The following is a 17,652-nucleotide window of genomic DNA, read 5'->3' as shown; positions in this document are numbered from 1 at the left end:
AAGAACTTGATGTCCATCCCATACTCCTGTACCCAACTCTGCCTCAATGAATGGTTGGACTATAATTAAGTACCTGCAGGCCAGGGACTCTTGAAAAAAAAAGCCTCTCTCTAATACAGGGGACTAGAAGCTGGAGGCAAACTCATATGCCCTGAGACTCCATTCTGTGCCAGGCACCCCACAAGGTGCTTTATCTCATTGGATCCTCACAACAAACCTCTAAAGATAAGGAACTTTAGGCTCAGACAGCCCTAAACTGTCTCAAGGTCATAGCCAGCAGATGAGGAGGGCTCCTCTTAATTTCACATCTGTCTGATTAGAACGCCCATGCTTTTTCTCAGTGTCTCCTCTAAAGCCTGTGGCCTGAACATGGCTCAGCAATAAAAGGAAGACTAGAAACCCTTGTCAGCCATCACAGACTATGGTCAGTCCAGCGTCCTGCACACGGTAGGCACTTAATCTACAAGAATGAATGTGGTTGAGTACTGGGAAAAAGACCAGTTGTTCCAAGGGCACCAAAGAGTGCTGCTCACTTCCTGCTTTCTCACTCTTACGCTGTCTCTTCAAGGGGCTGATACAACATTGCCTACTGTCCCTCACAGCCTTCTTTGATCAGGGATAGCAAAGATCCATGGAGGCCTCTTTGTACAGGTGTAAGTTTTTAAAGTGGTAAATCTAAGATAGCAGGGATACTTGAGGATCTGTCTCATCCACCTGAACTGCCGTCGATACACCATGCCTCATTTCATGAAGGGGTTCAAATACATAATATTGGACATCCCTAACATTCTATGCTTAGAACAGGTGAGAAAAATGCCCATTGTACAAGACGGATGGTTCTTTCCAAATCCAGGTCTCTTCAGATAAAGTAGGTTCAGAATTTGATGAGTATTTACCCTGCCTAAGAGTAAATGAAATTAAAATTGGGGCAAGTAATGAATCTGTCAGGGAGACAGAGAATAGACTTCTCAAAACTGTGTATCTTTTAAAGACATTTTAACCTTGAGTTTTTGGTAAATAAATAAACTCATGTTTCACAAAGTGAAGTCCATGAAATACTGGTTCAGCAAGATGCTCCAGACATTGTTGCCATTGCTAGCTGCCATTGAGTTGGCACCCAACTCATGGTGACCCCATGCACAATGGAACAAAACGCTGCCTGATCATGCCCCATCCCCACGATCAGTTAGGGATCAGACTCTGTTGCGATCCATAAGGTTTTTATTGGCTGATTTTTGGAAGTAGATTGCCAGGCCTATCTTCCTAGTCTGTCTTAGTCTGGAAGCTCCACTGAAACCTGAAAACTAACAGATGGGTGGTGGCTGTACATGAGGTGCACTCGCTGGGAACTGAACCTGGGTCTCCTGCATGGAAGGTGAGAATTCTACCACGGAACCACCAGCGCCCCCATCTCCAGACATTAGGGCCAAATAAACGTGGAAAGTGCCGCCTGTGTGCCCCCTTCTTGGAGACTCACTGGGCACAAGAGCAGACTGAAAGGTTATTAAAGAACACTTGGTGAACTCTGTACAATGTTTAAACAAGTATTTCCCATATTTATTTGTCCATAGTCCCCCATTTTTGGTTTCTACTGTTGTTCTCGGTTTCTTTTGTTTTTTTGACTCACCATCTGGTCAAAGTTACTTTCTTTGAGTTTTGATTATTTTTAACAACAGCAAGCTACTTAACCACTCCAAAGCTCAACTTTTCCATCTATAAAATGGAAACGCTAACATTGGGAAACCTTAAACCATAATATGATAATATAAATAATTATAATGTCACACCAAGTTTATTAATCTTGTTTGTAACACGGGAATAATAAGATACTAACCTCATAGGTTGATTTTAAAAAAAAACAAAAAACAAGCCAAACCCATTGGCGTTCGATTTCATCTCATAGCAACCCTTTAGGAAAGAACAGAGCTGCCCCAGAGAGTTTCCAAGGAGCGGCTGGTGGATTCAAACTGCCAACTTTTTGTTTAGTAGGCTCTTAACCACTGAGCCACCAGGGCTCCGTAGCTGATAGATGATTAAATGAGTTAATATTTATAGAACACGTAAAATGGGCTAACACTTATAAGTATTTATAAATTATTATAAGTAAATAAAATAACAATGTACCAAGCTGATTTACAAAAGAACTTGTCTGTGTCTTTAAGTCCAAGCTCTGAACAGTCATAGGTAAAGAAAATAGCTGCTTCTCAAGGATTTTTTTTTCACAAAAGCATTTTGCTGATTCATTAAAGACTTCTCCCCCCAAAAAACCAAAAAACAAAAAACCAAACCCATTGCCCTCGAGTTGATTCCGATTCATAGTGACCTTATAGGACGAGTAAAACTCCCCTATAGGGTTTCCAAGGAGCAGCTGGTAGATTTCAACTGCGGACATTTTGGTTAGCGGCCGTAGCTCTTAACCACTGTGCATTAAAGCCCCAGCCTGGCATGTTGTGGTTGTTGTTAGGTGCCGTCAGGTCGGTTACGACTCGTAGTGACCCTGTGCACCACAGAACGAAACACTGCCCAGTCCTGCGCCATCCTCACAATCGTTTGTATGCTTGAGCCCAGAGTTGCAGCCACTGTGTCAATCCATCTCGTTGAGGGTCTTCCTCTTTTTCACTGACCCTGTCCTAGATTCATACATAGCCTGACAAAAAAATGTTCAACTTCTGTCAAGTCAGACTTCTTTATTCTGCCAATAAGGAAAGTAATGATTCTTACAAATTTGTGCTGGAATACCAAAAAGGAGGCTCCAGACAGTGGCAGAGAGCTGAGGCCTGGAGCCCCAGGTATGCCTCTCTAGCTATGTGAACTGGACAGCGTCAAAGAGAAAAATTAATAACTCACATCCTACTTTGATTTTAAGGTTTTTCTTACCCATGAAGCCAAATATTAACCGTAAAAAAATTCCTGACCCAAAATTAATCCTGCCAGCGGCTTTTTTTCACCCAAAGTTGCTAATCTTTTCTTTCCTGTTTGAAGTCTGTTCAAAAGGTATCATGGCTGCAGGTGGGTGAAAGGCCAGAGACCACCTTGTGACCTGATGCCAGTAAAAGGGAGGGAGGAGCAAGTTTCAATCAATCATGATAAGACTAGCCAATGGCTGATCTTCTATTCTTCTCCCTCCACTTCTCTTTATAAGCCTCGTGGTAACTAGCCTACTTCAACGCATTTGCTTTTTTTTGGAATAAGAATGGTCTCCCTATAGGCGTGTAGAATAACTGCTCAGAAGAAACCTTATGTTTCAATTTCTTTCAGGTTTGATTATTTTTAACAACAGTAAGCTACTTAGCAGCTCCAAAGCTCTATTTTTCCATCTGTAAAGTGGGGCTAAGGAGCCTTGGTGGCGCAATGGTTAAGCACTTGGCTTTTGGTTAGCAGCCAGTGGCTTCGTGAGAGAAAAATCTGGCGATCTGCTCCTATCAGATTGCAGCCTAGGAAACCCTATGGGGCAGTTCTCCTCTGTCATATGGGGTTGCTATGAGTTGGACAACAACAAAATGGGGAAAATAATAGTGCCTATGGTCACAGGGTTGCTGTGAAGGTTACACATAATGATAATAATGCTAATAACACAGCATAACATTTATGTGAAAGCACTTTTAATAGATTACTTCGATCTTCCTGTCTGTAAAATGGGGATATGATAGCGTCTATGGTCACAGGGTTGTTGTGAGGGTTAAACATAATAATAACACTACATGGCATTTATATCAAAGCACTTTTAAATGGATTACTTTGCAAACAGTTCTATGAAATAGATACTTCTTTATATTCTCTTTTTACAGACAAAGAAACTGAGGTCCAGAGAGGTAAGATAAATTACTCAGAGTTACACAACAAGTCGCTGGGCCTGGGTTTGAACCCAAGCACTCAGATTCCAGAGTTCCTGTCTTCACTATAGCCTCCCAGTTGATGTCAGAAAAGTAGGTGCTCAGCACAGTGCCTACCCTATAGGAGTTGTTATTCTTGTTCTTGTAACTGACTTTAAGGAGCCCTGGTGGCACAGTGGTTAAGAGCTTGGCTACTAACCAAAAGGTCAGCAGTTCAAATCCCCCAGCCGCTCCTTGGAAACTCTATGGGGGCAGTTCTACTCTGTCCTACAGGGTCGCTATGCGTCAGAATCAACTCCATGGCAATGGATTTTTTTTTTTTTTTTTTGACTGAGTTTAAACGCTTTAGAAATGGAATGATGACTTCGAGCTTTCGGTGCTGTAACGTGTAGGAACTAGGCGGCAAAGTTCTTTAATATCTTCATCTTTTTCCTTCGGAAACTACTCTCAGAGCATCCAAATAAATTCCTTTTCCCCGTGGGAAACAGCTGCATTCTGAGGCAAGGCTGCAAGCATTGTGATTATTTCCTTCCCATCTGAAGCTGGTACGAACATACTCTCATTCTGACCCAGCACTGAATTGTTAAATGTAGGCACTCCCTTTTTCTTACAAGCAGAAGCACCTTGACCAGGCAGTTACTTGCTAACTTCCATTTTTCAGGGCTTTTTTTTTTCTTTTTTTTTTAAAAAAGAAAGATGAAAACGCTTTGCATTTACAAGCTCATCTGTGGCTGGCTCAGTGATAAAGCCTGTCTCCTTGCCTTGTCAGCTTTCAGGAATTCATGGAGTTTGTCTGTGTTGTGTTACCGGGAGTAGCTTATCTTTGTGGTTTAAGGGCTGACTTAGAAATTCAGACTTGTCAACTATTTAAAGAAAATGGAAGTCTCCACTTCACTATTTAATTAACTTTCAGAGAGCAAAGCTTCCTATAGGTTATGATAATGTTAACTTAAAATACTCTTAAGGAAATGTGGCAGGAAGCAAAATACGAAGGGGAGAATTGTTGTTTTTAAAGGCATTCTAGGAAGAAGAAGTGGAGCAAAGCCATGAAGCCAAAATAGTACAGATATGTGGGGGAAAGGGGTCCCTGGGTGGCGGAGGTTCAAGTCCACCCAAAGGTGTCTTGGAAGAAAGGCCTGGTGATCTACTTCCAAAAAATCAGCCACTGAAAACCCCATGGAGCACAGTTCTACTCTGAAGCACATGGGGTCACCATGAGTAGGAATCGACTCAACAGCAACTGGTTTTTGTGTATGTGGGAGAAAAAAAAGAGAAGAGCGGCATGGACAGATATTTAGAAGTACGGACGATAGAGTATGGGAGGTTAAACTTCATAATGCCAGATCAAGTAAGGCCTTGTATGCCAGGTTGCGGTGTTGGGGCGTGGGTGTCTGTATGCAGTGAGAAACTGTAAAAGATTTTTTGAACAAGTAAACAACAATGATCAAATCTATTTTAGGAAGGTAACTCCCAGAATATGTAGGTAGTAGTGTGCGACAGAAGGACTCCTGGTGGTGCAGTGGTTAAGCACTCAGCTGCTAACCAACAGGTCGGGGGTTCAAACACACCAGCTGCTCCACGGGAGAAAGATGCGGCATCTGCTTCTAAAAAGATTACAGCCTTGTAAACCTTATGGGGAAGTTCTACTCTGTCCTACAGGGTCGCTATGAGTCGGAATCAACTCGACGGCACCTGACAACTAATGACAACAGTGTGCGATTTGGAGTCCTGGTGGCGCAATTGTTAAGCACTCAGCTGCTTAACCACTGGTTAAGGTTGGCAGTTAGAACACAACAGCCACTCTGTGGGAGAAAAGTGTAGCAGTCTGCCGCCGTAAAGATTACACATTGGATACCCTAGGGGCAGTTCTACTCTATCCTACAGGGTTGCTGAGAATCAGAATTAACTGAACAGCCACCAGTAGAAAAAAGTGTGCGATGGAGTTAGAACAGATCTGGGAACTCACTGGCTATGTGACTTAATCTCTTTGGGCCTAAATGTTCCATCTATTAACTTTTTAAATGAGGATGCTAACAGTATCTCTTTGGGGAGGAGCCCTGGTGGCAGTGGTTAAGTGCTTGGCTGCTATCTAAAAGGTTGGCAGTTCGAACCCACCAGTTGCTCCACAGGAGGAAGATGTGGCAGTCTGCTTCTGTAAAGACTACAGCCTTGGAATCCCTATGGGGCAGTTCTACTCTGTCCTATAGGGTCACCATGAGTCAAAATCGACTCGAAGGCAACGGGTTACCTCTTTGAGTTGTGGTGAGGAATGAATGAAACCAGGCATGATTTTTAACAATGTCATAGCAAGCACTTACTTGTTAGCTCAAATAAACTGTACCCACACATACTTTTTCTTGAATGGAGGAGAATGAGGGCTGAGAAAACTAGGGTTCTGATAAAGAAAAGGGAAAGGAGGGAGCTGTCTGATAGATGGGGACTGAAAGGGTGGGAGGTAGAAAGGGGAAAATCCTTAGAGATGATTCAAGAGGATGGTGTAATTTAAGGGCAGGTAGTGAAAGAGGAGTTGGCCTGGAGGCTGGGATGCTGGTGATTTCAGCTTTGGAAATACTAACTTCAAGACGGAGGGGTATATTCACAAGGAGTTGATCAAAGCAGCCTTTAGAATTAGGTGTTCAATCACTGTCTTAATTCAAAAAGCCTCACTGCCCTGATCTAGGAAGTGTTTGGGGGATATCTTTTGGTCAATGTTTAAACCTTAGGGAGAAAATTCAGTAAAGTTCTAAAGGCCAAGAGCTACAGCTACTAACAGAAACCACCGGAAAAGTGGAATCCGGAATTGCCACTGAGATAGCCCTTGACAGAATGTCAGACTCCCTGGAGGGAGGGTCCCTGCAGTCTTTATTTTTGCACTCACAATACCTAGACCGGCACTGACACATTTTAGGCATTCGGTACATGTTTATGGGATTAAGTAACGAATTTTCTATAATTTAAGCTTACTTGTATCAAACATGCATAAATTCCATTTCCGCACTTTGTCTCCTCTGAAGAATTTCCCTATGCTTGAAAATGCCCTTCCCATCTAAGAAATCTCACTTAAGAAAACCAATGACGGGAAGAAAATGGCAATCCCAAATACAAAGAGATGTTAATCACAGCATTAAGTTTACCAGCAGTAGAAAGAGAAACAACTCATATTGTAACAGTAGGAGAGTTGCAAGCCATGCCCATCCATTTGACAGGTTAAAGCAGCGACTGCGGGAATTTTTTAAGCATTTTATAAATACTGACTTGCTCCTCACAGCAATACCATGGGCTGTGTACTATTATTAGAAATCCTGTGTTATAGATGAGGAAACTGTGGCTCAGAGGGTTTTAGTAACCTGTGCAAGATTACATAGCTAATATAAGTGGCCTGGGATATGAATAAGGCTGCCTGGTCCCAGAAGAGCCCTGGTGGTGCAGTGGCACAGCGCTCGGCTGCTAACTGGAAAGCTGGCAGTTGGAACCCACCAGCCGCTCCACGGGAGGAAGATGTGGCAGTCTGCTTCCGTAAAGATTACAGCTTGGAGACCCTGTGGGGCAGTTCTGCTCTGTTCTATAGGGTTCCTATGAGAATCGACTTGATGGCAGTGGGTTTTAATGGGCCTGCTTCTAGAGTCTTTGCTCTAGCCACTATACGCATTGCCTCATGGTATTTTTATTTTACCTGATTTTTAAAATTACTTGTATAACAATATTTCGGGGGAGAAAAATATCCCTCTGTTCAGGAGGGGAGAAGGCCAGATGGGGAGGTAGTGGTAGCAATGAGCCAAATCCTGCTTCCTAATAAGCCTGGTGATGAAAGTTTGCATTTCTTCTCATTTCTTTCACCTTCATTAGCAGTAACTAATGCTTGTGAAACAATTTATAATTTACATAATTTTCCCCTTCACTAACTCCCTCCTCAAAACCATCCTGCAAAGTCACTATTTTCATTAACTCAATTCACAGGTGAGGAAACTGAGGCTCAGGAAGGATAAATGGCTCATTCTCATAGGGTCACACTGCTATTTGTCTGATTCCCAGTCCCAGGCTCTTTCTACTCCTCAGCATGGTGCAGACAATTTCAGACTTGTGTCCTCCCCTTCTTCAGTCTAGTGATCATTCAGGGAACCACCAGGAACAAGCTGAAGTTAAGGGAAAGGATCATTAGGTTAGGCCAGACTAACTCACTAAACTTGAAGTCCCAAAGCACACACGTCTGGGATACCAAGGGCACGTCCCTTCTCTACCTTCTTCCACTGCAGGCAAGGAATCTTCCCTAAGGAAGGTTTGTGAAATCACCTTCTCTTTCTATTCTTTCCCCCACCACATTATTACAGCTTCTTTAGGCCCAGCTTAATCCCAAAAGTCTTTCCAGACAAGGCAGGAGATAAGACAGGATGATGAGTACAGTAATGACATTATAGTAACGGCCAGAATGTAGGGAGAGCTTCCTACATCCCTGATATTGCCTTGGGCAATGCTGACGTACATTTAATTCTCACTTTGTTGTTGGGTGCCCTCAAGTCGATTCTGACTCACAGCGACCCTATAGGACAGAGTAGAACTGGCCCATAGCGTTTCCAAGACTAATCTTTACAGGAGCCAATCACCAGGTCTTTTCTCCCATGGAGCGGCTGGTGGGTTTGAACTACCGACCCTCCGTTTAGCAGCTGAGTACTTTATCCACTGAATCACTGGGGCTTCTTTAATTCTCATGATAGTCCTGTAAAGAGGGCAGTGGTGGTACAGCAGCAGAATTCTCGCCTTCGGCGCAGAAGACCCTGATTCAGTTCTCGGCCAATGCACCTCATGTGCAGCCCCCACTCGTCTATCAGTGGGGGCTTGCCTGTTGCTGTGATGCTGAATAGCTTTCGGTGGAGCTTCCATACTAAGATGGACTAGCAGGAAAGGCCTGGCAATCTACTTCCGAAAATCAGCCAATAAACACCTATAGATCACAACAGTCTGATCCCATTGTGCATGGGTTCGCCATGAGTTGGGGGCCGACTCCATAGCAGCTAACAACGATAACTATAGAAGGTAGGTCTCATTTCACTGATGCTGAAATTGAGGCTCGGAGGGGATCAGTCACGTGCTTGACTGATGTTCCACAGGGAGAAAGTCAAGGAGGGAAACTTAGCAACCCACAGACAGCAGAGTATGAGCTCTTGACCTGGAGGCCCTCGTTTGTAAATCTACTTCAGACTCACCCCCATAAATTATGGCATTCCTTGCATATCTGATCTCCAAGGAAATACAGCTCCTCCAGGAAAAACAACAGTGAAGGATATAGCAGCCCTGGATGCTGTTTGCTAATTATCTAGAAACTAATTGATCCTTCCCTCCCCCCGACATTTTCTCGTTATAGTTAAAAACTATTGGTGCTAATTGATTTCTATGATCCCTTCAGAGCATCTTTCCTACCTTAAAAAAAGGTTATTTTTAGTATGAAATGAAGCTAATGGGAGAATGTAGTGGGTGGATCATGGTGTGGGTGGATCATTGACCTTCTACTCAATTGAACAGGCAGACGAGGAAGAAGGGTGTTGGCGGCTTCTGAAGTGAAGTTTCACTCAGGGACTGGACATGTTCAAGCTCGGGAGGCATTCTTTTGCTATCAGTCCGTTAAGGAGCACACTTTTCAAAGGACCTGGCAGGGAACGAGTACTAGGTGATCTGTAAATAATCTACGGGTAAAGTTTACCAGGAGTCGAACATTAACATGTCGGAGGCGAGGCTTTTCAATGGGTCACTGGCCTGGGAACTGTTTCTAATCGGAAGCCTAGCCTCCCCCTTTAACAGTTTTCTACTTCTCCAACTACAATTATTGCACTGAAAGGACTGAGCGGAGCAGGTAGAGGGCGAATTCAAATGTAAACACTCCGTGTTGCTGCGGCCAGTCAGGCAGTTAGAACCAGCAAGTGGATGGCAGTAACAATACAACTGTCAGGTCAAGTGTATGAAGGGTGAGGCCCCTTCGGGGCAGCTGCAAAAAGAAAGCCCCTATTAATCCCTTAACTAAGCAGCTGATGGATTTAATCTTTTTGTGCATACGTTATAACTCATCAAACACAGGGTTATTATAAATTTAAGAAAAAAAAAATCAGCACAGGCTACCAAAGCTTTTTATAGATTTCTTCATCTTGCTAACAGATGACAGTAAATAGAACTTGGGAAGGCTTCTGATTACAATTCGTTGTCACTCTGCCTTGAAAAATTGTAAGAAAGCGTCATTCCCAAGCGTCATTCCAGATTCATTCACAAAAAGAATAGGTTCTATTTGAAGAGGGGAGAGATCTCAGTCCCCTGCCCCGGGATTTACTTTCTTTTGATTTTGCCCCCATTGTTATTTAAAATAACAGCATTAAATAATTCAGCTCTGGTTATATTGCACAGTATCATCAGAAAAAGAATCATTACCTGGTGTAATCCCCTTTGGCTTCCTGCAATAAAAAATAAAAAGGTAAATAATCAGTATGTATTTATGCCAAGCTCAATGAGTTTTACACTTGATCATTAAAGTCTCCGAGTTTTGTCTGGAAGAATGTTCCCACTTTAATATAAGCATCCCTCTCCCTACGGCTATGGAGAAGAACGTGACATTGATAAGAAAAAGCTAATATCCACGAAATATTTCTTATTCTTTATGGAAGAGACAAATGCATCTGAAACAGCACAAATAATTATTTCTCCTTTTATTTTTCAAAGGTCACGAGATAAATGAGTCTCTGTTCAAGGTAAATCAACACGCACTATTTGTTTTCTCTTTACTTTTTAAATCAGCACGGAAACAGACTTTGTTTTTCAAACGCTGGTGTCTTTAAAAATTAAAGGCCCTTTTGCTCAGCCTCAAAGCAATCTATTCAAAAGTTACTAAATTTAAATGAAAATTACAACTGTTGTAACAACTGTTACCTCCAAAATTCAAGTAACCCAGAAGGTCTTTTCCAGGAATACAGCCTTAACTCTTTCCCCTTGGAGAGCTCTAAATTTCATTCGTGGTTGAAACACAATATCACACTACAGCTTGTGCAAACTACACCAAAACAGAAAACAGTGGCTCACACTTTTCCCTGGCAAACAACCATCTGGCTTAAAAATCTACCAGCCACTGGCCCATGCAAAAGGTTCAGAGTTGCAGACAGTTAACAAAACCAACAAACAGAAAGGAGCTGGGAAGAGGCAGTTTGTAAATTCTTACCTGTAGAACGAGCGCTGCTAACTTGAAGGTGGTTTCGCTGTCCACTTCGATTTGACCCTGTGGGTGGAAAAGCAAAGCATCACTGAGCACAGCGCTGCTCTAGGTTGTAGCAAAAGGCTGTGGAGCTGGGGAAGCTGCCACAGCTTGGCACCTCCAGTTTACGATCAAATGCAGATCATACCATTGCAGGGTAAAGTGGGGGTGGAGAGATGAAAGGAGGGTTAAGGGAAGCCACAGTGTGTGTGTGTGTGCGCCTGTGTGTGTGTCTCTGTGTGTGTGTTTTAATTAGCTTTGGGGAATTTTGTTTAGAGAGCCGTATTCTGGAAGAAATAGCAAGGACTCTGAGGCTGAAAATTCAGACACCTTCTCAATGAATGATTTTTATCTTTCCAAGTTTATTTTTAAGCCCTACAGATTTTCTCAGACCAGTTTGTTCAGTGTTTTCCTGAGATAATTTTTTTCTCTGTGCTATAGCATGGTTATTTCTGTATGCACACAATGCAAACATTATGAAAAATATAAATTCACTTCTGTGGCAATGACACATTATTGAATTAATATTTGTACCATTATAGTAAAAATGGGAAGACTTAAAAATCCGTTACAGCAAAGGCTCAGTATACTAAAATTCTTGTTCTTTATATTGAAGTTTCTTTTTTCTGAACATTTTATTGTGGTATGGGTGAAAGTTTACAGGGGAAATTAATTTCCGATTCAACAATTTATAGACATTTTGTTTTGTGACATAAGCTGCAACTTCCTCAGTGTGACAGCACTCTATCCACTTCCTCCCTGAGTTCCCCATTTCCATTCGCCATCTTTCCTGCCCCTTCCTGCCTTCTGAACTTTGTTTTCAGGAAAATGCTGCCCTTTTGGTCTCATGTGGTTGATTGTTTTGAGGCGCACGTTCCTCATGGGTATTGTTTGGCTGAAAGGTGATGTCCGGGAGTGGGTTTAGTTCCAGGTTTGAAGGGTGTCTAAGGGCCATAGTCTCAGGGGTTCCACCAGTCTCTGTTGGACCAGTAAGACTGGTCTTTTTTTATCAATTTGCATTTTGTTCTACATTCCTCTCCCACTCTGTCCAGGACCTTCGACTGTGATCTGGATCAGAGCGGTCAGTATTAGTAGCCAGGAACCATCTAGTTCTTTTGGTCTCTGGCTAGTGGAGGGCTGTGGTTGATGTGGCCCATCAGTCCTTTAGACTAATTGTTTTCTCGAGACTGTGACTTTCTTCACTCTTCTTTGCTCCGGATGGGAAGAGACCAATAGTTGTATCTTAGACAGCCATTCACAAGTTTTTAAGATCCCAGTCTCTACTCTCCAAAGCAGGATGTAGAACATTGTATTTATGGACTATGTTATACCAATTGATCTAGATGTCACCCAAGACTATGATCCTAAGCCCTCAAGCCCAGTGACTATGTCCCTTGAGGTATTTGGTTATGGCTATGAAGTTTTCATAACTGTACCCCCGTGTGCTCTCTTATACACATGGATACATTTGTAGCACATACAAATGCATACGTAGAAATATTCTCTGCCAAACCTATATATGCTTGTGGGTGTACTCCCATTATCCTGAAACTTGATGAACTCTAATTTATCATTTTTTTGTATCATTTTCTTTTTTCTTTTCATCCTCCAAGTTCCCCCCAAAAAAATGGGAGTTCTGGGCCTTGGTTAACAAAAATGCTTTTTCAATAGCCTGGATGCATAAGTATGTGTATGTGTGTGTGTGTATGTGCAAGAGGTATAGTGTCGATCAATAATACTGATGTGAGCCTTCATCTATTTCTTTAAGTGTGGTGATATATGTAAATACCATTACTCCATCATTTAATATTGCAACAATGAGTGTTATAGAGACCTTTATCTTTAAAAATATATTTTTTTGTAGTATGTTAGCTTGTAAGCATTAACACATGCAAACACAATTTCACATAACCCCCTCTTTGCCTAAAGCACTAATTAATCTTGCATAATTAGTGCTTGAAAATGAAGAGTGTTTAAGAATATGGAACTCATGGGCTTGGAAACAGCACCCCTTCTTCCTCCCTTCTCCCTGTTGAGTCCAAGCTGGAGAGTTTCCTAGTTAACCCAAGTGCATCCACGACGAGTAATTAACTAGTTTCCGAGTACATGTATACTAGGTAGGTTTACAGAAGTGGTGGTACTCAGGAAGGATTTTCGAAAGGATTATGCTTTTCACTTAGGTTTCCAAGTGATTTGACTGGGGTTCTCAAAAACAAACTAATGTCATAATTCTTTTAAAAGTCACACAATAAAATAAGCAAACAACCCAGAGCGGGACAACATCAGCAGTGATACTTATTCATGTTTCATCTACACAACGAAATGACAAACAAATTAATTTCATCCTCCGACATACAGGCATCCCTCCTGAAACCTGAAGCCGAGGATCTGCTTCAAAGTGTTTGCCTTCAAGGGCTGACAAGCCCAGAGCCTTGGAATTCAAAGCTCGCCTATAATCTCTAGAAATAGATTATAAAATCAAAGAGAAGCCAAGTTGATTGTAGGAATCAATTGCCCTCTGTCTTTCAGGCAAGGGACAGTGGTTTTCTGATCTGGTGAAAGATGATGAGGCCCTTAATCCACCAGGTGAGATGGGTGTTGATTAAGATTAAATTTTTGAAAAGGTAAAGTCCTCAAGTTCAAAGAAAAAGAAATTCATGGAGAAGAAGTGGGCTGAGAGGGGCTCTCAAAAACCTCTTTCAGTTTGAAATGGGGCCGGAACTCAAATGTTCAAGTCCAATTTGTTGTCTTAAAATCTTAGAGAAAAGAAAATACTAAATTAAAAAAAATTGAAAATTGAAAATTACTGCCAACTGCCCTGACACTCCACAACCCCTCTTTGCCTCCTCTCAACTTTAGATGAGTCAGCTGAACACTATTTGAGACACCGACCTTTCAATTTAGCAAATGGAAGTTCAGCCAGACAGACAAAAAGATCTAAAGCAGATACACGTATGGAAGCTGCCAAATAATTCTCTACCTTAGAAGGGTCATTAAATATTAAAAATGCTGAAGTGAGGAACTGAAGCATGAAGGGTACCAGGCTGAGACGGCTCCAGAAGAGTAGGGAGGCAAATACCCAATTCACCTGTGGGACTTTTCCACCTAGCAAATGGCCCCAACACAATGGTGGTAGAGGGTGATACTGGACTGGAGGAGGGGTGGAGCTTATCATAATCTTGTTCTAGGGAAAGAAGAGAATGTATTGTTTGGCAAAGTCCCCTGTTCTTTTATGCCCTTCAGTCCCCACCTCACTCACCAGTTAACAACCACTGTTCTAGAAATCCAAGGCAACATATTTTGACATCTAGCAGTGATTGCCAACCTTACTTGACTTGTGTGTGGATTCACTAAACAATGGCTCGACCAGAATAACACCATTTGCTAAGTTTCAGTAACTTCACGTGGCGAAATTTAACTAAGACTTCAAAAAGAACTCCAGAATTTCACGGAGCCCTGGTGGTGCAGTGGTAAAGAGCTTGGCTGCTAACCAAAAGGTCGACAGGTTTGAATCCACCAGCCACTCTTGAAACCCTATGGGGCAGTTCTACTCTGTCCTATAGCGTCACTATGAGCCAGAATTGACTTGACAGCAATGGGTTTGTTTTTTTTTTTTTTTTTTTTTTTAAAAAGGAACTCCTGAATTTCATGCCTGACGTGTAAAGGTTCCTAAGAAACTGCTGTCTGCCCAAGGATGGAACATTTCTTTTCCTTACAACAATGGCAACAGGGGTAACCTTAGAGGTACTGGGCAAGCTAACCCTTGAGAAGGATCTCCTCAGACAGAACAGTAATAGGATCCTTCATTGGGTTTCTACGACTGTCAAGAATAAACAAAGAGAACCAGAGAAGTGAGTCAGACGATGTGGCTGAATGCACAAAGGTAATACGAAACAATATCAAGTCCTTGTGCTACGCCCTCATGGCTAATTCAGCTGGATTATGAATTCAATCTCTGGGTCACTAGGTTCAGGCTCCATTTTTTTTTTGTCCTTGGCTTATTGACCAGGATACCATGCTAATGAGGTGAACTCTAGGATTTGATTCTCAACTAGGGGAACAGAAATAAAAGAAAGTGTTAGAACTTGAAAGGTATCATAGTGAAAATATGCCTCCTATTATTTTACAAACGATGTCACTGAGGCTCTGGGAGATGAAGATGTTTGCCCAATCACATAGCAGATAACGGCAGAGGGTGACTCTGGACTCCCAGTCCAGTGCTGTTTCCTCTTCCATGCACTAGTGAACTTTCTATGACTCCGGTGTAAATCTCTCCCCAGGAATTCTCCAAAGGCATGCTTGGTAAAAACTGGAATCTAGCAGAACTGTGGAAAAATGACCCCAAATGCCATCTCCACTGTTCATTGGGCTGTATTGCAACATCAAACATACAATCTCATAGTAGAATGGGAAAATTATTTCTAAAGACTCATCCTGCTTTTTCTGTATCAATGCTTTACTGCTTGGAAACTTAATCTGTGCTGTAGCAATGGATGTTGGTAGCTTTGTCACAAATACTTTATTTTTATTTTTTACTTATTTTCACGATTATGGGGTTTATTAGGGAAGTAACAGGTTACAATTTAGGCTCAGGAACACTCAAAGATACTGTTCTTCCTTCAGGGCGGCCTCTTCCCAACCGTGCTTGCAGCCGCGTCTCTCCCTGGCCCTAGGCCCCTGTCCAAAGATACTCAGCTTTCTCTCTCTGGGGGCCGGGAAGACTACCACGTCTCTTGCTGCCAGGTCTCTCCTGCCACCACTTCTCACAGTCTTCAGGGTTGCAGCTTGCTCTTGCTCTCTGTCTCTCTCTCTGTCTCCTGCTTCCAGGATCTTCTCACCAAAGGATGCACACTCCACTCCTGGCTTTTCTTCCTTGGTGATGGTAGGACCCTCCTCACTGCTCTGGAATTGGCACTCTTTTAAGGCAAAATTGACCAATGTCCCACCTAATCACCTGCGTGGGAGTTACAGAACCACAGCTGGAAATGCCACACAAAAGTAATCAATCACACTGCACCCCCTCACACATACTTAATCCTTTATATGTAAGAACAGAGCCCCTCCCTTATTTTTTTTAGAAAACGATTTGAGTTAAGCAGTAGGGACATTTTAAATTTGAGTTTTCCTGTAGGCAATCAGGTGGAGATGTCCATTAGGCAATATGGAGCTCAGTTGAAAAGTCCTATTTCTGTACTATCCCCTTCAATTTCAGTTAAAACAACCTATTTTGGCTTTTTCTGTCTTAGGCTATTTTAGCTCCAGTCCTTGCACAGCTGTCCTAGATTTTCCTTCTCTTTGTTTTTGTCCTTCCTCTTTATTCTGCCCTTGCTAGACTCAAGGGCTTCTTGCTTTCTGACCCCTGCATTTTCCCCATGTCCACATAAATTTTCCTCTCTTCTCTGCTTTTCTCAAAGATAATTTAATTCTTCTTTATTTTCTTTAGGTTTCAGGGTACATTTTTATCAAAGTTATACATGCACATAGTTTGTAGAATCAACTAGTTCCATAAAGTTTGTTTGTTTTTTTTTAAAGGCAACTCCTTCATTTCCTTTCCTCAAATGCACTTTCACCTTTTTTTTTTTTAGCAGACAATTTTGGTATTTATTTCCTGTGGGGTAAAAGACCTAGTTTTACCCTACGTAAGCTGGCTTTTGTCCTTGGCTCTGGAGAAATAAATTTTTGGAGTAATTGAAGCGCCTTGGTGTGGGACTTCCAGGCCACACCTGAGAATTTGTGCTGATGAGTGTCACCAATACTTTGGATTTAGAACTACTTGGCACAATGCTGGGAGAACTGTTTCTTTCCCAATCTATTATTAATTATCTATCTGTTTTAAGGTTAAGCCTATAAAAAATTAACTTGTAGAACACCAACAAGTAAATGTAGAAGGAATGAAAGAGATAGAAAATCACCATTTTGCAACTATTATAGTACTAATTGATTCAGGCAATAATCTTCAATAAATGAAAACAGTTGGATGAAAGTTTGATGGGAAATAGGGCAGGCTAGTCACATAATTTCAAAGTCTCTCCTCACAGATTACTTATTAATTACAAAGGGGAAAATGGTAACTCTCCAACGGGGAAACCTAACAGGCATCATCTTAACCAAGTGATAAGACATCACCAATCACTGGGTAGAACAGCGTCATGTGCCTCCTGATGTTATGCATTGAAGACAAAACCTCACTTATACACAGTGCTGTGCTGGAAAATGCAAATGCTTCGCAAATGGCTGGGAGTGAGGGTGAGGGAAGCCCTGATTTATAGCAATCGCTGATGTACATGATATAAATACTCCCACCATGGCCCATTTCAATCTACCAATATGATGTCAGAGAACATGGAGCCGGGAAGAGATGTGCAGAATTGGCTCTCAAGAGCTGGTCTAGGCTGGCAATGGAACAGAATTGAGAATTCAGCCATAAATTCATCCACCTATGAGCAATTGATATTTAACAAAGGCCTAAAGTCCGTTAATTAGGGAAAAGACAGTCTTTTTAACAAATGGTGCTGGCATAACTGGATATCCATCTGCAAAAAACTGAAACAAGACCCATACCTCACACTATGCACAAAAACTAACTCAAAATGG

General features: G+C 42.0%; 1 protein-coding gene across 8 annotated transcripts in view; it reads right to left on the bottom strand.

Moving 5' to 3' along the window:
• The window catches only part of FRMD4B (FERM domain containing 4B), a 223,371-nt gene that overhangs the window by 72,916 nt on the left and 132,803 nt on the right, over window positions 1-17,652 (bottom strand). For all 8 annotated transcript variants that reach the window (XM_004372718.3, XM_023727926.1, XM_023727925.1 and 5 more), the window contains exons 6-7: window positions 11,026-11,082; window positions 10,245-10,267 (exon numbers count right to left, since the gene is read on the bottom strand). In XM_004372718.3, coding sequence (XP_004372775.1) covers window positions 10,245-10,267; window positions 11,026-11,082 — 80 coding nt within the window. The remainder of the gene's footprint in view (window positions 1-10,244; window positions 10,268-11,025; window positions 11,083-17,652) is intronic.

This window comes from Trichechus manatus, unplaced genomic scaffold, assembly GCF_000243295.1.
Source record: "Trichechus manatus latirostris isolate Lorelei unplaced genomic scaffold, TriManLat1.0 scaffold00020, whole genome shotgun sequence".
NCBI lineage: Eukaryota > Metazoa > Chordata > Mammalia > Sirenia > Trichechidae > Trichechus > Trichechus manatus.
Note: the sequence above shows the minus strand (reverse complement) of the source record. Positions and strands in the feature narration are given on the sequence as shown.